The following is a 19,820-nucleotide window of genomic DNA, read 5'->3' on the forward strand; positions in this document are numbered from 1 at the left end:
ATTGCAGTATTATACTTCTACTTGTATTGTGTACTCCTTTGTAACATGCACACTTCACTTTCCCTCTTGTAATGTATCATTTGCTACCTCTTGTATTTTGTTTGCTTTTGATACATACACATTTGCCACCATTGCCTCATGTAACGTAACGTTTGTTCTTGTGTTTTGAGTATCTGCCATTTAGTGCAGTATTATACCTGTATTTGTACTTTGTACGCTTTTGTAACATACACACATGTCACTTTTTAGGTCCCGCTAGCGAACGCAGCGCATGCGCTGCATGGCTTGTTAGGTCTCGCTAGCGAATGCAGCCTATGTGCTGCTTCGCTTGTTAGGTCTCGCTAGCGAACGCAGCGCATGCTCTGCTTCGCTCGCAATCCTCTATAGTTGCCGCTTTCTGTCCCGAAGGGAGACAGGAGGTGGCACACGTAGACTTGTGATGTGCACGCACACGGACAGGAGATGTGCACTCCGTACGCTTGCACATCTCCTGTCCCCGGAGGCTGGCAGCGCGATGTACGCGCTGCCAGTTTCCCTCCCCCCGTCGGCTCCACGGAGCCAGCTTGTTTATGTTTGTACTATAAAGATGTCTGCTGTGCTGGTATGACACCCGTATGTGTCTGTAGCGTCTTGAGAAGGTGCTTCGCAGGTGTGTATCGCCTTGCTGTCAGAGGAGTTCAGGTCGGTTGAGCACCCACCTTGTTCGCCAACTGCAGCGCTTTTCGCGCATTGTGCTGTACTTTACAGGCTTTGGAGCAGGGGTTGTCTTCATGCGTCCAGCGCCTCACTGTACAACTTGATTCTGGTAATCCACTTGAGCGCCGGCACCCACCGTCTGGTCCCCTGCATTTAACGCCGTTAATGGGCAATGCAAATCTACAACTTCTAAATGTAGTTTCCAAAAAAGATGTGTGGTGCATGCTATTTCTATCTTACCCAACCATGGCAGGGCTGCAGTAGTTAAGTGCATTCTCCTTCGTGGCGTCCACATAAGTATCTGCTTACCCGAGGGCGCAATTGAAAGCAAAACAAAAATCAAAGGTGACCCGCATTTTGGTTTAGATCCCACGCTGCTTCCCTAGCCACCCCTGCTTCCTCACGTTTTCTCCTTTTGGGTGTGGGAAACAAGTGGCAGAATACAAGACGGAGCAAGCCTGGGATATATGCGCACTTCCTCGGCCCCATGGTCTCCCCGGTGCCCAGCAAGGCGCTATCCAGCCGTAGTTCACTCGAGAAGGAGGTGCCGCGGATGGATCGTTTGAGACTGATTGGGAAGGGTGGTGTGTGGACGTCCCCACCATGCTTTATAAATAGCAGGCCTTTTATTGGTGATCGATAACGTGTTAATTGTAGCTGTGAGCCCTCAGAGGCGAGCTTCCGGTGCTCAAAGTGAGATACCACTGTTGTGTAATTATGTTTTCGGGTTGCAAATTAACTGCTCCTGATTTGATTAACATATGGGGCGCTACCGCTCTCCCACACACCACGCCTTTCCAAATGTACGCCCTATCATTTAATTAAATTTTTCGCAGCGCCATGCCAGTTCACTTTTATAAAGGCGCACACCCTTGTGCACGGCGTCGCTTAATTTCTCTATGCTGCCTGACAACCCCCCCTGCGCTCTCCCGCACCCCTTTCCAAACTTACCCCCTATAATTTAATTTCATTTTTCCTAGCGCCTTGTTGCTTTCACTTTTATGAAGGCGCACACCCTTGCTTTATAATCCGGTAGGAACAGTGTCAATGCAGCACACTCAACAGTAAGGCTACTGTGACCTTTAATACTTTACTAATTGTAATTCATATGTGGTAGATACAGCATACTCAGTATTCGGCTGAGATCGAGCTTTACTTCATGGTTTAGTTATCTGTCCCATAAGGACTAGAAGTTATGTTGTCTTTTGTATTTTCATGTTGTTTTACAAATTGATCAGACAGTATAAATCCTAAACTTAAGTATGTTTGGAACATTTCAAATCGGAGGAGTAAACTAACCAAATGTATATATGTTATCCTTGAAGTTACTATTAAATAAGGCTAATGTTTATGGAAATGAAATTACTTTTTGTAAACGGACTGCTGTTAGAACTCAACGTTTGTTGGCAATCATTTTAGACAAATTGTGTTTGATCGCAGGTGCCCCATCAGACCGTATACAACACTTTGTAGCTCCCTGGCTGTCAGCAAAAGTCTTAAAAGGCGATTTTAGCTGAGATAGGGCATTAAAGGCGATAACAACCCCCAAGGGAGCCCTTTGTGGGGTTGGTAAGTTAGGTACGGATTCAGCAGTCTGCTGCTGAGGTGATGTGAAGATCCTATAAAGTGAATGGGGAGTTTTTGCTTGCTCACTTCTTAATTTTATGCAGGTATCGGAGCGCTTCACATGAGCACCAGTTCAGAACATTCATTTTGGGTAGGCACGGGAGGATTAAGTGATTTGCCCGAACCACATGATGTTGAGCCGGCGATAGGCTCGAATCTAGCTCCCCAGCTACAAAGTCGGCAGCTCTGACCGTTAGGTCACATCCTCTCCTTATACCCTATAGAAGAGGGTATGCATACAGAACGGGCATCATGGTGTTTAGTTTTTCTGCCAGTACCATGTTCTTTCATATAAATTACAAGTTTAGTGCAGGCAATGCCTTAATTGTTGCCTGCATCTCTGCAGCAGTTTGTATATGAAAGGCTTACACCAGAGCCAGCATGTACGTTTTAGAATATTCTGGAGTCGGTTTAAATGTTTATTTGTTTACTGGGGCTTTGAATTCAGGCCTTGAAGGTAAAACATCCCTACTGCAGCCGACGATGCCCCTGGAAATGTTTCTGCCTTATAAATGCCACACAATGACCCTGAAGAGCAGGCAGTGATGTTTTGTTCTTCTTCTTTTTTCATTTTGTTCTATTCTTATCTCGGGGGTGAGTGTGTAGAGCTAGATTCACTTGTTGAACTTTCATTTGCTTGATTTTTCTGATCCTTTGGTTTACCTGTTTCCCATTTTCTGAATTCTCTCATTTGCAACACACTGAAGTGCTGTGGGTGTATCGGCGTGTTCCACCTTCCCAAGGTGACTGTGCGTCACTAGTGCTCTTTCAACCCACCGTTTTTTTTTGCCACCATGATATTGCATTATGGTACGTGTGGTTCTAAGATTTACTCTTAGATGTATGTGGTTAAACCTTTGTCAAGACCTCCATTGCTTGGCAGTAAAAGGTTAAGACCTGTCTGGACAGTGTTTAACGAGATAAGGTGCACTGTCAAATCTGGAGCAGTGCTGACAGAAACCTAAGCAGCACTTCCTATATCCCCCTAAAAATCAGGCATTCGGCTGGAAACTGCCACGTTATGCAAAATAGGTTGAGAGGGGTGGGCCATTTAAACTTTACAAATCAATATGGCGTCTGTTGCACGCCCCTGCTCGCCTCCTCATAGCTGCAGCTGTGCGCTATACTCCCTGCTCTGTAACGTGGCTCAACTACTGCTGGTTACCCTCTCACACTTCCTGTAGCTCAGGGGTAGCTTGTTTTCGTCTCGTAACGTATCGTTTGCTACCTCTTGTATTTTGTTTGCTCTTGATAGATGCACAATTGTCACTATTGCCTTAACACCATCAGCGCGGTCAGATTTACCGCGGTGCGCTGAAGATTGTAAAAACCCGCGGTTCATGACGATCTCAGCTCGTCATGAGTGTACGAGAGGTGTACTTCATGACGAGCTGAGCTCGTCATGAGCGTCGAAGGGGTTAAGTAACGTAACGTTTGCTTTTGTAACATGCTGACTTGTAATTTTTCCTCATGTTTCACTACTGTTCCTATTGTGAAGCGCTCTGCCACCTTCAGGTAAAGTCCGGGCTATATAAAAACGCATGAAATAAATAAATAACATTTGAAAATAAAAGCATACATGTGTCCTTGTGCTTTGGCACAAGCTGTTTTGAGAGCTCCTATTTATGACTGAAAAACTGTACGTCTACGCTTTTGGTTATATTTATTTATTTATTTATAACATTTATAGAGCGCACTGTTACCAAACGGTGTCCTGGCACTGGAATGAAAGCTCCCCTCACCTAAGCCTAAAGTTTAATGTAAGAAAAGCCATGTTTTCAAACTTTTGCAGAAGGCCATCAAATCTGTAGTCTGTCTAAGAGCCAAAGGCAGAGCATTCCAAGCCCTTGCTGCCCCCAAGACAAAGCTCCTGCCTCCCCAGCCTGCTTTCCTTGTCCAGGGGGTCACGATCAGCTCCTAGTTAGATGACCTAAGATGTCTACCCGGCATGTACTATTGAAAGTACTGTTTAAGAAACGACGGGCCAAGACCTCGAAGGGCCTTGAAGACTATACACAAGGTTTTGAAAGAGATCCGTTTCCGCACTGGGAGCCAGTGCAGCTTCACCAATTCCTGGGAAACGGATGCAAACTTTGGTAAGCCTGTGATAAGTCGAGCTTGCTGCTGCGTTTTGCAAAGCCTGTAATTTGTTAAGAAGCCCATGTTGAGCATCAAGAAATAGGCTGTTGCAATAATCAAGGTGGGATAAAACCAGGGCGGTCACCACTGTTTTCTTACACCCATCTGGTAAAAAAGGAAGGATCTTCCGGATTATTTTCAATGTAAAGTGAATGGATGACGTCATTGCATTAACTTGGGGCCTAAAGGTAAGCTTATTGTCGATCAGAACTCCTAGGTTCTTGACCTTCGTGACTGGAATGGGGGGAATATCCATCCCTTCAGTCCATCAGTTCGGACTCCAAAAGTTATCACTGGAGCCGAAAAGTAAAACTTCAGTTTTAGCCGAGTTTAACTTTAAACAGTTCCTGTCCATCCAATTGCTAACCGCTGACATGCACTCCTTGAATTTACTGCCTACGCCGTCCTCTCTACCTGGTAGCAGTGACACCACAATCTGCGTATCATCCACGCAAGATGTAAGTTCAAACCCATATGATCGAATAACTGGGGCCAGTGAGGAAACATAAACATTGAAAAGGGTGGGACTTAGGGAGGATCCCTCAGGAACCCCACAGGGTAGCACGAAAGGTTTAGATTCGAACTCCCTTAGTGCCACAACCTGGACCCTATTAGTAAGGAAAGCTTTCCCTTGTATCCCGCAGGCCTCCAAACGGTCCACCAAAATCCTGTGGTGGACCGTATCGAAGGCCGCCGACAGATCCAACAGGACTAGGGCTGCTCTACCCCCAATGTCCATCACTTTCCTGATCTCCTCAGTCGATTTGATTAAGGCAGATTCGGTACTGTAACCTGCTCTAAAACCATGTTGCAATGGATCGAGGGCTTGTGTGGCCCCTAAAAATGCGTTAAGCTGACTATTCATGGCTTTTTCTATTAGTTTGGCCGGTAGCGGTAGTCTGGCGATAGGATGGTAGTTATTAGGATCGGCAATGTCTAAATTAGGTTTTTTAACAAAAAAAGGATCGAGGCCCATTTCCAGCTAGATGGGAATTCACCAGCCACAAACATGTTGTTAAACAAAGTGGCTAAGGTGGTGGCTATAGGAGCCGCGGCTAACTTCGCCACAGTAGCCGGGCAAGGGTCTCAGAGGGAGCCCGACTTTGTACCTAATAGCAGTTTCTTAATCTCCTCCGTACTCATGGGGGTGAAGTTCCGAAGCTTGACCTCATTTGGATTGGATGTTAAGTTCCCCGACCGGGCCTCTGGCAAGTTATCCCTAACTTGACCTTCAAGGGAGTTAAAGATGTTCTCCACCTTGCTTAAGAAGAACCGAGCTAGATCCTCGCACAGTTCCAGACTGGGAGGCGTAGTCGCCGGCTTTGGAGGGGCAAGTCTCGAAACCGTATGAAACATTTCCTTAGGCGAACTCCTGGCACAATTAATACGGTTGGTGAAGTAACTTTGGTTGCCTTCCCAATCATGTCTTTATATACCGACAGACTTGATTTGAGTCTTCTTTTGTCTGCCTCGTTGTAATTTTTCCGCCAAGCACGTTCCAGTTTCTTACAGACTAGCTTATACTCTCTGAGCTCCACTGAGAACCAGGGGGCCGACTGAATCACTCAAGTGGGGCAGCAGCTTTTAGGCGGGGCTAGAATGGTGCAAGCGTGATCAACCCAATTAGAATAGGTGACAGCCACTTTTTCCACATCTAATGGGAGCGTAGCCATGGATGATGCCAAAAGATCCTCCAGGGAGGCTCCCTCTATCTTATTCCAGGCCCTGCAGGTCCTTGCTAATTTTCTAATCTGCCTTGCCCTATGGGATTTTGTAGCAGGGATATTGAAAAGCACTGCAGCATGGTCCGACCAGGTGACTGGGTAGATTTTTAAAACCTCAAGGTCAGGGTGGTTCATAAAGATTCCATCCAGGGCATGACCAGCATTATGAGGAGGGCCTATGACCAATTGTTTTAGTTCGACACCATTCACCAACTCCATTAGGGCTGATGTGTCAGGGTCTGAACTATTCTCTAAGTGAAAATTGAAATCCCCTAAAACTGTAAAGGTCTTTGCGCATAGGGCCTCCTCTAGAATATTTCCCACTGAGCCTATAAACAACGTTTTGGTGCCAATGGGCCTATAAAGTAAACAACCCCTAAAGGTTTGATGGTTGGAAAGAATAAAGTTAAAAGCCAATGCTTCGCACATTTCGGAAGACACAGGTTGAAAACTACCCTTAATGGAGCTATGGTATATAACCGCCAGGCCACCTCCTCTTTTCCGTGGTCTATCCAGAACGAAACTAAGATAGTTTGGTGGAGTGGCCTTGACTATATCTGGCTCTGAGGCAGCGCCCGTCCAAGACTCAGTGACAAATGCAATTTTTATTTCCTTGTCCTGTAGCAGCTCGGCGCAATCCGAGCTGTGTTTAACCAAGGATCTAGCGTTGATCAGGAGGCAACTTACATTATTCAGTGTAACCTCGACTGTCTCCTTACTTATATTAGAGACTGTCCGGACTGAAGTTAATGAAATTATCGGGATTGTCCTATTGCAAGATGAGCATACCTCAACACCGGCCTGAGTCCCGTTGTCGAACTCCAAGCATAAACAACCAGATGTCCTCCCTCCTCCACCCAGGCTCACTAGTACATCCCGGTCATAAACTATACTTTGTATCCTGCCTGGAGACCGCTAACCAGGGGTCATGGCGCTAGGCGCGGACGGGCGCAGACGGGCTTGCCTTTGGTGCGCTTTTGGCGTGCCGGTGGCGCATCCGCTGCGCGGTCGCGCCAGCCTGGTTTTTGAAGTGCTGGGGACGAAAAAGGCTAGAGCGCTCACCTTGGCCCACTCAAAATGGTGGCCGTCCGTATGAGTGCTGGTTCGCGTTTCCCTCCCTTCTGGCACTTCAATTAAAGTAAAATAGAAACCTGGACTCCCTGCTAACTATAAATTTGAAGACGAGCCTAAAAACAGAATTCCATGAAAAATTCTAAAAACGGAGATAAAATCGGTGACAATTCATGTAAGTAGCAGCAATTATGACCTGTGCAATTTAGAGAAACAATAGCAGCTATAGTGCAGTTTTTCGCACAACTCCCGGCTCACGCCTCAGGAGCAATCAAGGCTGCGTGGTCGCGCCAGCCCGGTTTTTGTAGTGCTGGGGACGAAAAAGGCTAGAGCGCTCACCTTGGCCCACTCAAAATGGTGGCCGTCCGGATGAGTACCAGTTCGCGTTTCCCTCCCTTCTGCTACTTCAATTAAAGTAAAATAGAAACCTGGACTCCCTGCTAATTATAAACTTGAAGACAAGCCTAAAAACAGAATTCCATGAAAAATTCTAAAAACGGAGATAAAATCGGTGACAATTCATGTAAATAGCAGCAATTATGACCTGTGCAATTTAGAGAAACAAGAGCAGCTATAGTGCAGTTTTTCGCACAACTCCCGGCTCATGCCTCAGGAGCAATCAAGGCTGCGCGGTCGCGCCAGCCTGGTTTTTGAAGTGCTGGGGACGAAAAAGGCTAGAGCGCTCATTTTGGCCCACTCAAAATGGCGGCCGTCCGGATGAGTGCCGGTTCGCGTTTCCCTCCCTTCTGGCACTTCAATTAAAGTAAAATAGAAACCTGGACTCCCTGCTAATTATAAACTTGAAGACAAGCCTAAAAACAGAATTCCATGAAAAATTCTAAAAACGGAGATAAAATCGGTGACAATTCGTGTAAATAGCAGCAATTATGACCTGTGCAATTTAGAGAAACAAGAGCAGCTATAGTGCCGTTTTTCGCACAACTCCCGGCTCACGCCTCAGGAGCAATCAAGGCTGCGTGGTCGCGCCAGCCCGGTTTTTGAAGTGCTGGGGACGAAAAAGGCTAGAGCACTCATTTTGGCCCACTCAAAATGGTGGCCGTCCGGATGAGTGCCGGTTCGCGTTTCCCTCCCTTCTGGCACTTCAATTAAAGTAAAATAGAAACCTGGACTCCCTGCTAATTATAAACTTGAAGACAAGCCTAAAAACAGAATTCCATGAAAAATTCTAAAAACTGAGATAAAATCGGTGACAATTCATGTAAGTAGCAGCAATTATGACCTGTGCAATTTAGAGAAACAATAGCAGTTATAGTGCAGTTTTTCGCACAACTCCCGGCTCACGCCTCAGGAGCAATCAAGGCTGCGCGGTCACACCAGCCCGGTTTTTGAAGTGCTGGGGACGAAAAAGGCTAGAGCGCTCACCTTGGCCCACTCAAAATGGCGGCCGTCCGGCCTACTGTTTTTCAGTCATTAAAAGCACACTTCGGCCCACAGCACAGCTCAATCTACTAAAAAGAAAAAATAAGGGAGAATCACACTTGTTTTTTACTTGAGGCCTTGACTACAATATTTAAACAACAATTAAAATGCTGTGATTGCCACTGTAGTCACAGCTGGGTAACATTACTTACAATGTACTGAATAGAGTGTAGGTATACGTGATGCTAGCAGAGGCAGAGATTAGCTTAAGATAAATCAGTTTACAAGAGCACTTACTGGTGAGTCAGCCCAGCTAACAGGTGATGAAGAGTAGCTCGGTCACAGCAACAGTATCTGTGGCTCTGCAGCACTCCTTGTCTTCACCCTAGTTATGGGCTCATTAGCCGGAGTACAGCTTGGTTCCAGGGGCACAATGAGCATGGGACCCACGTCTGGGCATACCATGCCACTTACAGCTGATGAGCCCATAAGTATTAGGGCAAAACTGGTCCTAGGTTGCTTTTGTTCTGGTTCAGGGAGGACCTTGCTTGGCAGTTTGGCTTGAACTGCTCCTGTGTGGAAAAGGCTCAAGACTGATTTGATATGGCTGGGTCCAAACTGAGGTAGCATGGTGAGAAAAAGAACGATGGGTTGGAGTACTACCCTGAGCTACTGCAAGTGGTTAGACTTATTTGCAGTCAGCATCCCATCACCTTTTGTGTATTCAAGTAGGCACATAGCACAGAATTCATAAATCCTATCCTTAGTTGAAGAGTGTTCAGTCAGAAATGCACTTAAATAGAACCTTTAACCAATTGCTCATTTGCTGACACATAGGGCTGCAAAAGCTCAATTGGGCCCCGTTATTTAAAAAAAAAATCAGGTTAGAATGACAAAACATTTTTGGGTGTAGGGAGGACTTGCTCGCTTCACTCACTTGTGAGGCCCACTTGGTAACAGAAATATTGTAACCTGGCCCCCGCTGAAAAAGGTTGGAGGCCCCGGCTCTATACCATAATATGAGAACGATGCAAGGAGGCACTGGAGTTGCCACTTGTGCACGTAAATCTAGAGTTAATTTGATATGCGCAGAGGAGGAATATATCCGTTTATTATTGTTATATCGCAATTAAAAAAGAAATAATGAAAGAGACCTTTAATTAGAAAAATATTTCCTTTCTTCCCAGGCTGCTAACAGATGCGCTTAATGAAGATCATTTTGGAAACTGGTACCAAAAACTCTTGGTAGCTCTACAGTTCTGTGTTGGAAAAGCCCTAAATGATGAATTTTCTAAGGAGAAACAAATTCTCAAAATTCTGGAAGACACTGCCGAAAAAGTCAAGGCTGCCCATGATTCAAAAAGACAGGTCTGTTTATTTTCTATTTGTTATGTTAGTGCAGTTTTATTGCGATTGATTACTATGAAGGATTGTACATGTACTCACTGAGTTTATTCACATTGCAGAAAAAAGTGATATTCTTATTAATCGGAATTTAAATTACCCTTTAAATTAAATGGCAAAACTGCAATATTAATCACTAAGATAAGGGAGAAACAGTCATCAGTGCATTTTTTAGGCTCAGTCCTCATCAGCAGCAATCACGTTTTTCATTATACAGGATTTCATATGAAAACATTAAATGCTGATGTGCTGTGACCAGTTTGTTTCAAAGTTGTTATGCTTTCGCCTATCGTGGAGTCTGCTTCCATACATATATTGACAAAACACAGATCCACCTTTGGATAAAAGACGACACGGGGAGCATTATCAAGTAACTGGCTGCCTGGAGTCCTTCCAGAACAGGATGCCTCAGACACGCAGTGCCTTTGTGCATCCAAAACCGAAATTGTGTCATTAGGTCAAGAAGCTCCAGGCATCCTTACTGTTGCGCCAGCCTGCTTTCATGCGCCTCACCTGCTGCATAAGTGTGTTGGTATTTTTTTATTCTTTGATTCTGCCATTTCCTTTGATGGTAAATCGATGTTGACATCAAAAGGGTTTTCTACTGCCTCAGACTTCGGCAGCACAACTAAATCGTGACACTCACAGGTATATATTCAAAACAACAACGAAGCATACACATGGTTAAATACCCCATTGCATCTAATGCTATCACCCTATATTCAAGTGCCAGGCCGCAATAATAATTGTAATAGTTTTTATCAAGTTTATTAAAAAAAGAGATAATTACAAGAAACATTTCATTCTCCTCATTATGAATAAACACGTGTGCAGAGTCCCAAGTGAACATAAAACCACATAAATATACATCTAAAAAATATTTGTACGATTCTTTTAACAAACAACACAACTCTTTTTTTTGAAAAAAATGTCCATTTACCCTCTCCAGACAATTTGTTGTTTGTTTGCTAAATGCGTCTATGCCGTTTTGACCCAGAAAGGTAGCCCCATAAGCAATGGGGGAGCATCTTACACCAGGAGAATCATATGCAGCATACAGTGGAACATGAAATGTAACCAACGCGTGATGCCAGCCAGCCCTGCCGATAAGGAGCGGCAAAAAGGCTATCACCGTGATCCAAAATGACAATTACTTACTCTGGGACAGGAATTGAACACCTGGTAAATATATTTCGAAAATGAAGGTATAGCGAGGACCGCGTACAACGGTGCCCTCCCAAATGGAGGCAGCCAGCGGGTTTCTACTGCCTCAGTCTCCTGCAGGGCATTCTTTACCTGCTGCGAACACCCAACAAAATGTCTTTGATCCAATCAGCAGCAATTATGTTCGCCATAACTGTGCTTTCATCTAAATGGACCTACCAGCGATTGCACTTGAAAAAGCACATTGCTGTCAAGGTTTCAGATTGCTATGTGTGACATTTTCATAATGTCAGTGTAATTATGAGTGACATTTCAACGACTATGAGTGAGCAAAATCAAGCAGTAAAAACTAGGGAAACGTATCACTATCAGAAATTACACCCAATTGAGCAACCAGATACTCTTAAGAAGTCAGTGAACTAAAGCGTGCAACAGGACTAAACACTTCCTGACTAGGTAAAGTACTTGGTACACGTTTCACTGAGAATTAGATTTGGTCCCAAAATCTTACTGCATAAACAATAAAAAACACTTCAAATTTTTGTTTAATTGTTATAACAGCCTACATTTAATGAGTTACAGTTGTGTGCCTTCCCACCATATCTTTTTAACACCCTTTTGTGAAGCATATGTTGCAAAAAGAGCTTCAATTTTCCCAAAGACCCATTTGGGTGCCTGGCCTGATAAATAACCAAAATATTGAACAATCAGGGTGAAATCCACAGCACTGATTTTCGTCAAGGACAACAACTTTTTGTTTTGAGTCTGGGCGAGGCAGAGAACTGCGACCATACTCCTAATAAGACTGCACTGATTTCAGTAGCCACAGGACTCGGATCCTGAAGCCCAGTCTGTTCTGATTTTTCTTTAGAATTATTACTTTCATCCTACGCTAAATATAATATTATGGCTATATTGCACTGATTATGAAGGCTATACTGCACGAATGAGGATTTCCACTTTTCACTAATTCTCAGCGTTATTCTATCTTTAGTATTTCCACTGTAAGACTGAGAAGCCTAGGCCATGCCAACTCAGTAAAAAGAGCCAAACCGACCGTTTCTGCCAAGGCACCCTCAGATCTGTGTGAGGGCCGCCGCCAGTGCCCCGTTCAGATTACGATCCGGATGCTGTTCTTTTTATACACTGAAGAGCACGTGATTCATGAGGAAAGTGTGGCCCTGGTTGGGGCTTGATTGATTGATTCAAAGTTCTGTTTTTTGTGCTACTTTAGAGACATTTATTAATGTTGTCCTATATTTTACAGTTATAACATATAAGTTAAACACCCAGAGTGAATTGCTGTCTGATGTGGGCTGTCTGTAGGGCTTTTCCCTATGAAAATGAACGCAAAACAAAGTATGCCAGCACTCACCTCTCCGAGCCGGGCCCGGCGGAAATCTAGATCAGCAATGATTTCAAGCCAGTGCACAACACTCCTCCACTAATTCCTGCTTTCTGAATCCGGTTGGGCCTCCCTTCTAGGACCAGTCAGGAGGTGAGGTCACATGACATTCCCCCGCAGCGCCATAGTCGGCACTAGAATGTCGCTACGTGACCACTGCTGAGGGCAGCAGGCCCCGCCCGGGTGTCTCGATTTTGCACGCACACAGAGTTAGTGCAGGGGTGGGAATTTCCTGCACCAGGGTTATAAAGATACCTTGTTCAGTGAGCGCCCGGGCAGGGAAAAATTCAAGAAGTCTGTGAGGGGCACTGGCAGAGCTGGCGCAAGTGTCACAGGCGCGCTGTTAGCAGCCGTTCCAGCGCTGGAGCCTGAAACAGCAGAGTGGAATTAAAATGCGTGACAATGCATTTCAGTGCGGTGAAGCGGAACACCTCACTGAAATGCGATAGTGTCACGCCTGATGCTTGACACTTGGCAGGCCTGAAAGCACACAATTTCCCCCTTTTCACTCGCCATTTTAAATGTTCTAACTGTATCATATTGAAAGACGGTGCATTACCCAATCTACCCTTGTGGGCTCGGGCTGATAATTGATTATGAAAAATGTGCCAGCAAGGGAATTTGTTTTATCAGAATCAATCACCGAATATAGACATGTAAGTTAATCAATTCTTATAGTCTATCCAACCCAAATGGTATCTGTTTGCTATTATTTGAGTCTCACTGTTCAAGACGAAGAAGCAAATCAAACAAATGAAAGAAATTGCTACACGGGAAATTGATTTTATGAAAAAATTTATTATTTTTATATATTTTGAAGGGTACAGTTAAATATTTAAAATTGAATATACAGAATATTTCAAATGAACAGGAATTAAATCAATCACTCCATTAATCCACTGGAACTAAAGACCAGTCCAACAAAAATTATCATCAATGACTCCTATGTCACAACAAAAGGAATGACGTTGTATGAATTCAATCAAGATGAAAAAGATATGGACAATTTGGTCGACGTTTCGGTCTCATAGTTGTTGACTCCTTAAGACCATCTTCAGGACAATCAATAATTACATAGGAATGTGACCCCCTGGTCAGTTCTCTATAGTATTACCAACTCGTAAATTATTCGTGAGTATGCCTCCGTCTTCACGATTCTTTTGGATCTGTTTTGTCTGTTTGATTTCTTAGGACCTGAGTGACGATTTCACATTGTTGGTTTATCGTACACTTGCTGTATCTCGACTTACAGCAAAGCCAACTCTCTCGAACCCGACGTGGTCTCGCGAGATCAACGAACTAACTGTATCATGGCTTCCAGTTTCCATACCAGTAGTCAGTGTCGAAATAGACAAAGCTTAAGACCCTGTAAGTTGCACACAAAACTCTGCATTACTGGAGTTTTGACTTATTAGATAACTTTTTTCACATCACTACCAGCCAGGGGCATAAAGTAGGCTCCCAAAATGTGCTAGCCACATGCCTAGACAAATGAAAACTGTTTGCTGGAATCTTGATTTAAAACAAGGTTCATCCATATGGAATCTTATTAATCTTGCTCTCAAAGGAGACTTTCTCAAATTTCTGTGTGGGCTGCAAAAATTACATCTTCCTCTAAGCTGTTAATTTCAACAGCCAGTCGCAAACTGCATTACGTTACAAACTCCCATGGCCTACATTGTTGCCCACCTGCCCCAACCTACATTCAAGTGCCAGACCCCAATAATAATTGTAATATTTTTTTAAAAAGTTCATTAAAAAAAGACATAATTACAAGAAACATTTGAATCTCCTCATTATGAATAAAAATGTGTGCAGAGTCCCAAGTGGACATAAAACCACAGAAATATACATCTAACAAATACATGTACGTTTCTTTTAACAAACAACACAATTCTTTTTTTTTTAAATTGTCAATTTACCCTCTCCAGGCAATTTGTTGTTTGTTTGTTAAATGCGTCTATGCCATTTTGACCCCGAAAGATAGCCAGGTCTTATCAGGACATGACCAATGGGGGAGCATCTTACACCAGGAGTATCATATGCAGCATACAATGAAACAGGAAATGTAACCAACGTGTGATACCAGCCCTGCCGATAAGGATCGATGAAAAGGCTATCACCGTGATCCAAAATAACAAATACTTCTTAATCTGGGACAGGAATTGAACCCCTGATAAACACATTTCGAAAATGTAGGTATATCGAGGACCGCGTACAATGGTGCCTTCCAAATGGATGCAGCCAGCGGATTTCTACTGCCTCAGTCTTCTGCAGGGCATTCTTTACCTGCTGCGAACACCCAACAATATGTCTTTGATCCAATCAGCAGCAATTATGTTCGCCACAACTGTGTTTTCATCTAAATGGACCTTACACTTGAAAAAGCACACAATTTCCTCCTTTTCACTCGTCATTTTAAATGTTCTAACTGTATCATGGCTCCCAGTTTCTATACCAGTATTCAGTGTCCAAATAGATAAAGCTTAAGACCCTGTAAGTTGCACACAAAAATCTGCATTACTGGAGTCTTGACTTATTAGATAACTTTTGGGAGGGATGAGGGGGCAAGTCACACCAACAACCATTTGTGTGTGTAAAAGGTTGCTTTATTGAAACAGGTGCACATCACAATTTATTTAAACTGGTACTTTGCCTTACACAACTAAAACCTCTCTAAACATCGATTTACCTGGCCCCTTGACTTTTCCTCCCCCCACCCCTACGATCCCCACATGATAAAAAAACCCACGCTGCAACATACAATGCATAACTTCCAATACATTAAATAATACACAATCTTATCCCATAACATTTAATACTCCTAAACTCCCAAGACCTGCAATCCTATCTGCCTACCTGCAACTGTAACTAACGAACCTCTAATGTAAACTTCCAACCTGCTTAACCTTTCACCGCTCCTGTTCATCAACACCCTAAACTTAACGATAAACTACCAAACTCCAGCCAAACTTGGCCTACTTTAAAAACAACTCCGCCAGCACCTGTTCCAAGCGACAGAAATACAATAATAGAAACCCCTATGCACCTGTTCCAAACACGGCCCCTGCTGAAAAAACCTACCATAAAATCCTCCCACAAAAACCTAAAGCCCAGGGAGGGAGGGCGGGGCCAAAAAACCTAACCAACTGAGCTCCCAGCCACCAGGTCACCAGAGCCTAAAATGGTGGCTGGGCAAGCGCTACCTTCCCCTAAATAGCCTTGGGCTACTTTATGAAATAGGGCTGCCTTTGGGATACTAACCAAGGCAGCCCAAAGCCACAAAATGCCTGCTCCCGTCTCGCCCCCACCCCCTCCCAATCTGCCCGGGGGGCAGACCTCGTGGTGCTCGGCTGCCCCTCAAACACCCCTTGGGAGAGATGAGGGGCCAAGCCACACTGACAACCATTTGTGTGTGTAAAAGTCTGCTTTATTGAAACGGGTGCATATCACAATTTATTTAAACTGGCACTTTGCCTTACAAAACTAAATCCTCTCTAAACATCGATTTACCTGACCCCTTGACTTTTCCTCCCCCCACCCCTACGATCCCCACATGATAAAACCCCCAACGCTACAACATACAATGCATAACTTCCAATACATTAAATAATACACGATCTTATCCCATAACATTTGAAACTCCTACCTTCCCAAGACCTACAATCCTATCTGCCTTCCTGCAACTGTAACTAACGAACCTCTAATGTAAACTTCCAACCTGCTTAACCTTTCCCCGCTCCTGTTCACCAACTCCCCAAACTTAACGATAAACTACCAAGGTCCAGCCAAACTTGGCCAACTTCAAAAACAACTCTGCCACCCAGGAAAAGGCGGGAGGGTAGGGGACTACACCGCCTCCTCCTTTTCCGGCCCCCCTCGCCCACCCTAACTCCACGCCCTATTGAATCTCACTAACTACCCTCCTACTCTCGGCACACTCCCAGCAGCCTGGCCAGCACTTCTCGCAATTCTCACAAATAAAGATCCATACCAAGGCGTGAAAGGTGAACCCGTCGCCCCTAAACAACTCCGGCGCATCATACCGAATGTCCCCGTACCCTATTCTAGAAAACCTAAATGCCGACAAAGCCAAACCATTTCCACATTCTCTTCCTCCTGGCCTCGTCCACTGCTCTAAGGTGCTCTGCACCCCTCCACACCCGACGCGGAATAAACTTTGTCCAGGCCACTGTGTACCCTGACCACTGCCTCTTAATCTCCACCAAATCCCTCCTCATGGCCCTCGTTAACACCAGTCCTGTCTCTCCGACCATGTCGTTCTCCCCTACCGGAGGACCAAGACAGCAGGACACCTACCCGCTCCCAACATCCTGTGAAGCGTCGCCAACATTTCCCTCCAGAGCATTCCCCCTTTTCCTTCCAACACACATCAAAAAAATTAGGAGTAAACCCAGGGTTCTTTCCAAAATAACTGGCACGGGCCTGCCCCTGGGCCCGTCTTAGAAATGAATGGGCCACAAACCACACTGACAAATCCCTGGTGAGAGGACCCACCACCGAACCTGAAACGAAAAACATGAGTAAGTACAGGAGCAACATACACAACCGCGCTAGAAGCGCAGCGCACATAGCGCCCGTAGCAGTTGGATGACCACTTGCCCAAGCGCATGATGTCCCCTAGCCCCCCCTTGGCTGTGTGCCTCCGACCCGCACCGATCCGAAAGGAATGCGTCCCACAGCGCCTCCCGTCCAAACCCAGCCAGAAACGCAATGCTCCTACCACCCACTCAGGGGGCCACTTCTCCGTACCACCTCCCCTGCCAGTACCGCCCAAAGGTATCGCTCCACGCCACGTCCGAAAAGATTTGGACATCCCAGACAAGGTCATCACCCCTCTGTGTGGGGATCCTGAATTCTGTAAAAGGAACGGCCACCTTCTCAGGTCCTCGCAAATATCCGCGGACAGCCGCATGTGATGATGCAGTGGACTCCCTACGGCAAAAGCCCTGCCCTATCTCCTACAAAAGTACGCCCCACTCGCACCATTCCGCAAGTGAAATTGAGGTGACCCAACATCACCTGTATTTCCAAGACCGTGACTTTGTGTGGTGCCGACATAACCTCCAGCAGCCCCAACATTTGCTGCGTCTCCTCCGCTGGTAAACAGGACTCCATTGCCCTTGAGTCCAGCTCAATAACCAAGAATGACAGTGCCATGCACGGCCCCACTGTCTTCTCTTGGCGCGCCCAACTCCCCCTTGATCTCATGAAACCTGTCCAATGCAACCTGGCAGTCTGCGGAGCATGGGGTGCCGACCGAGAAAAAGTCATCCGTTACTCCTTGGTGACCTGTCCGTTCCGTGAATGACCATTGTAGGAACGTACTGAAGCCTTCGAACAGTGCGCAAGATATCGAGCAGGCCATCGGCAACACCTTGTCCCCGTACAAGCGGCCGTTAAACTGGATCCCCAGTAAGCCCCCAATCGTCTGGGTGGACCGAAAGCAGCCGGAAAGCCAACTTGATGTCGCACTTTGCCATTCTCGCTGAGCAGCCCATCAGCAACACTTTGTCCCTGTCCCAGCGTCCGTTAAACTGGATCCCCAGTAAGCCCCAATCGTCTGGGTGGACTGAAAGCAGCCGGAAAGCCAACTTGATGTCACCCCTGCCATCCTCGCTGTTGCGCCCACGGTCACCACCAAGGACATGGCTGCGTCAACAGAGGAACACAACACCGTGGTCTCCCGCTCATCAATGTCATCATTTACAGCCACCTTCGGCCCACGACAAATGTTGAATGAGGCAAACCCACCCCTTTTCTTTCTTTGGCACTACCCCAATGGGGGACACAATCAAATCCACCAACAGCCATTCTTCCAAGGTGCCTGACCATACGGCCCTCCCCCACTTCCTTATCCAGCTTGCCCCACACCACCTCAGGGTGCTCCTTGGTATACCTCAAATTGTCAGTCTTCAAAAGTGGCCTGACCAGCGGCCATCACCCACATCCATATCCAGCTTGCCCGCACCACCTCAGGGTGCTCCTTGGCATACCTCAAATTATCAAACTTCAAAGGGGCCCGACCATGCGCCCCTCACCCACTTCCATATCCAGCTTGCCCCGCACCATCTCAGGGTGCACCATCTCAGGGTGCTCCTTGGCATACCTCAAATTGTCAACCTTCAAAGGGGCCCAGCCATGCGGCCCTCACTCACTTCCTTATCCAGCTTGCCCCACACCACCTCATGGTGCTCCTTGGCATACCTCAAATTATCAGTCTTCAAAGGGGGCCCGGCCATGCGCCCCTCACCCACTCGCATATCCAGCTTGCCCCGCACCATCTCAGGGTGCTCCTTGGCATACCCTCAAATGTCCGCCCACTTCCGACCCCGTGGCCCCTCGTAGCCCAGCCGAAACCCCTCCAGCAACCCCGTCCGCAAAGGATCAGCAGCCCCGGTATCTGGATAGTCCTGTAGAGCCGCTACCAGACAGTCTACTCTAACTGGAGTACGCGCCCTTTGGCCCAGGCCCCTTGGCCCCTCTACCATCCCCATATTGCTGTTGGGTCCCTGACCAAAAACTCCCTGCCTGATCCTGCTGTCTCTCCTGCTGCTGCCCCTTAGCTCCCCGGCACCTGACCATGGATGCCCAGACTTCCCACAGCCCGAACATTCATGTTGAAACCGGCAATGTTCCCTAGCGCATGCCCCTTTATTGTAATCCTAGCATGTTCCTGGCGACTCCGACTGGGCCTTGGTCCCTGTCCCCACCACTTCACGGTTGGGGCGGCCCTGAAAGGGCTGGTAGATAATAGGCAGCCTGCTTGCAGTAAAGATGGTCTTTCCCGACCCAGCCAGCCCCATCGTGAGCTGCCACAAATCGGAGTCCAGCTCTCCCCATTTAGCCTCGGGATCCAATGCCATGCGGGCCCGGAACTCCTCATCATACTTGGCCCATGCGTAGCCTCCCCCCGTAATCTGGGCCTTCCTAATTATGTCCATGTACTTAAACATGGACACTGACCGCTCGGGGAACTTCTCGCAGTACACGCTGGCGAATATTAAAAATGCCGCCGTCCAATTTTCAATGATCAGGGGCACCTTCCGCCTCTTCTGGAGTTCATACTCCTCTTCCTTGGAACCCTCCTTCGCCCTCACTTCCCGGTTCAGGTGCTTTAATATCTCTACATACTCCCCTTTCCAGATGAACTCCTTAGTAGACAGCATCAAATGCGCTCCCAAAGGCTT

At 46.2% G+C, this 19,820-nt stretch overlaps 1 protein-coding gene across 1 annotated transcript in view; it reads left to right on the forward strand.

Annotated features, from left to right (window-relative positions):
• Positions 1-19,820, forward strand: part of PIK3C2G (phosphatidylinositol-4-phosphate 3-kinase catalytic subunit type 2 gamma) — a 2,201,800-nt gene that overhangs the window by 1,563,187 nt on the left and 618,793 nt on the right. Inside the window, exon 20 of the mRNA XM_078674033.1 lies at positions 9,824-10,004. Within this exon, the coding sequence (XP_078530159.1) occupies positions 9,824-10,004 (181 nt within the window). The remainder of the gene's footprint in view (positions 1-9,823; positions 10,005-19,820) is intronic.

The sequence above is a fragment of the Lissotriton helveticus genome, chromosome 1_1 (genome assembly GCF_964261635.1).
Source record: "Lissotriton helveticus chromosome 1_1, aLisHel1.1, whole genome shotgun sequence".
Lineage (NCBI taxonomy): Eukaryota > Metazoa > Chordata > Amphibia > Caudata > Salamandridae > Lissotriton > Lissotriton helveticus.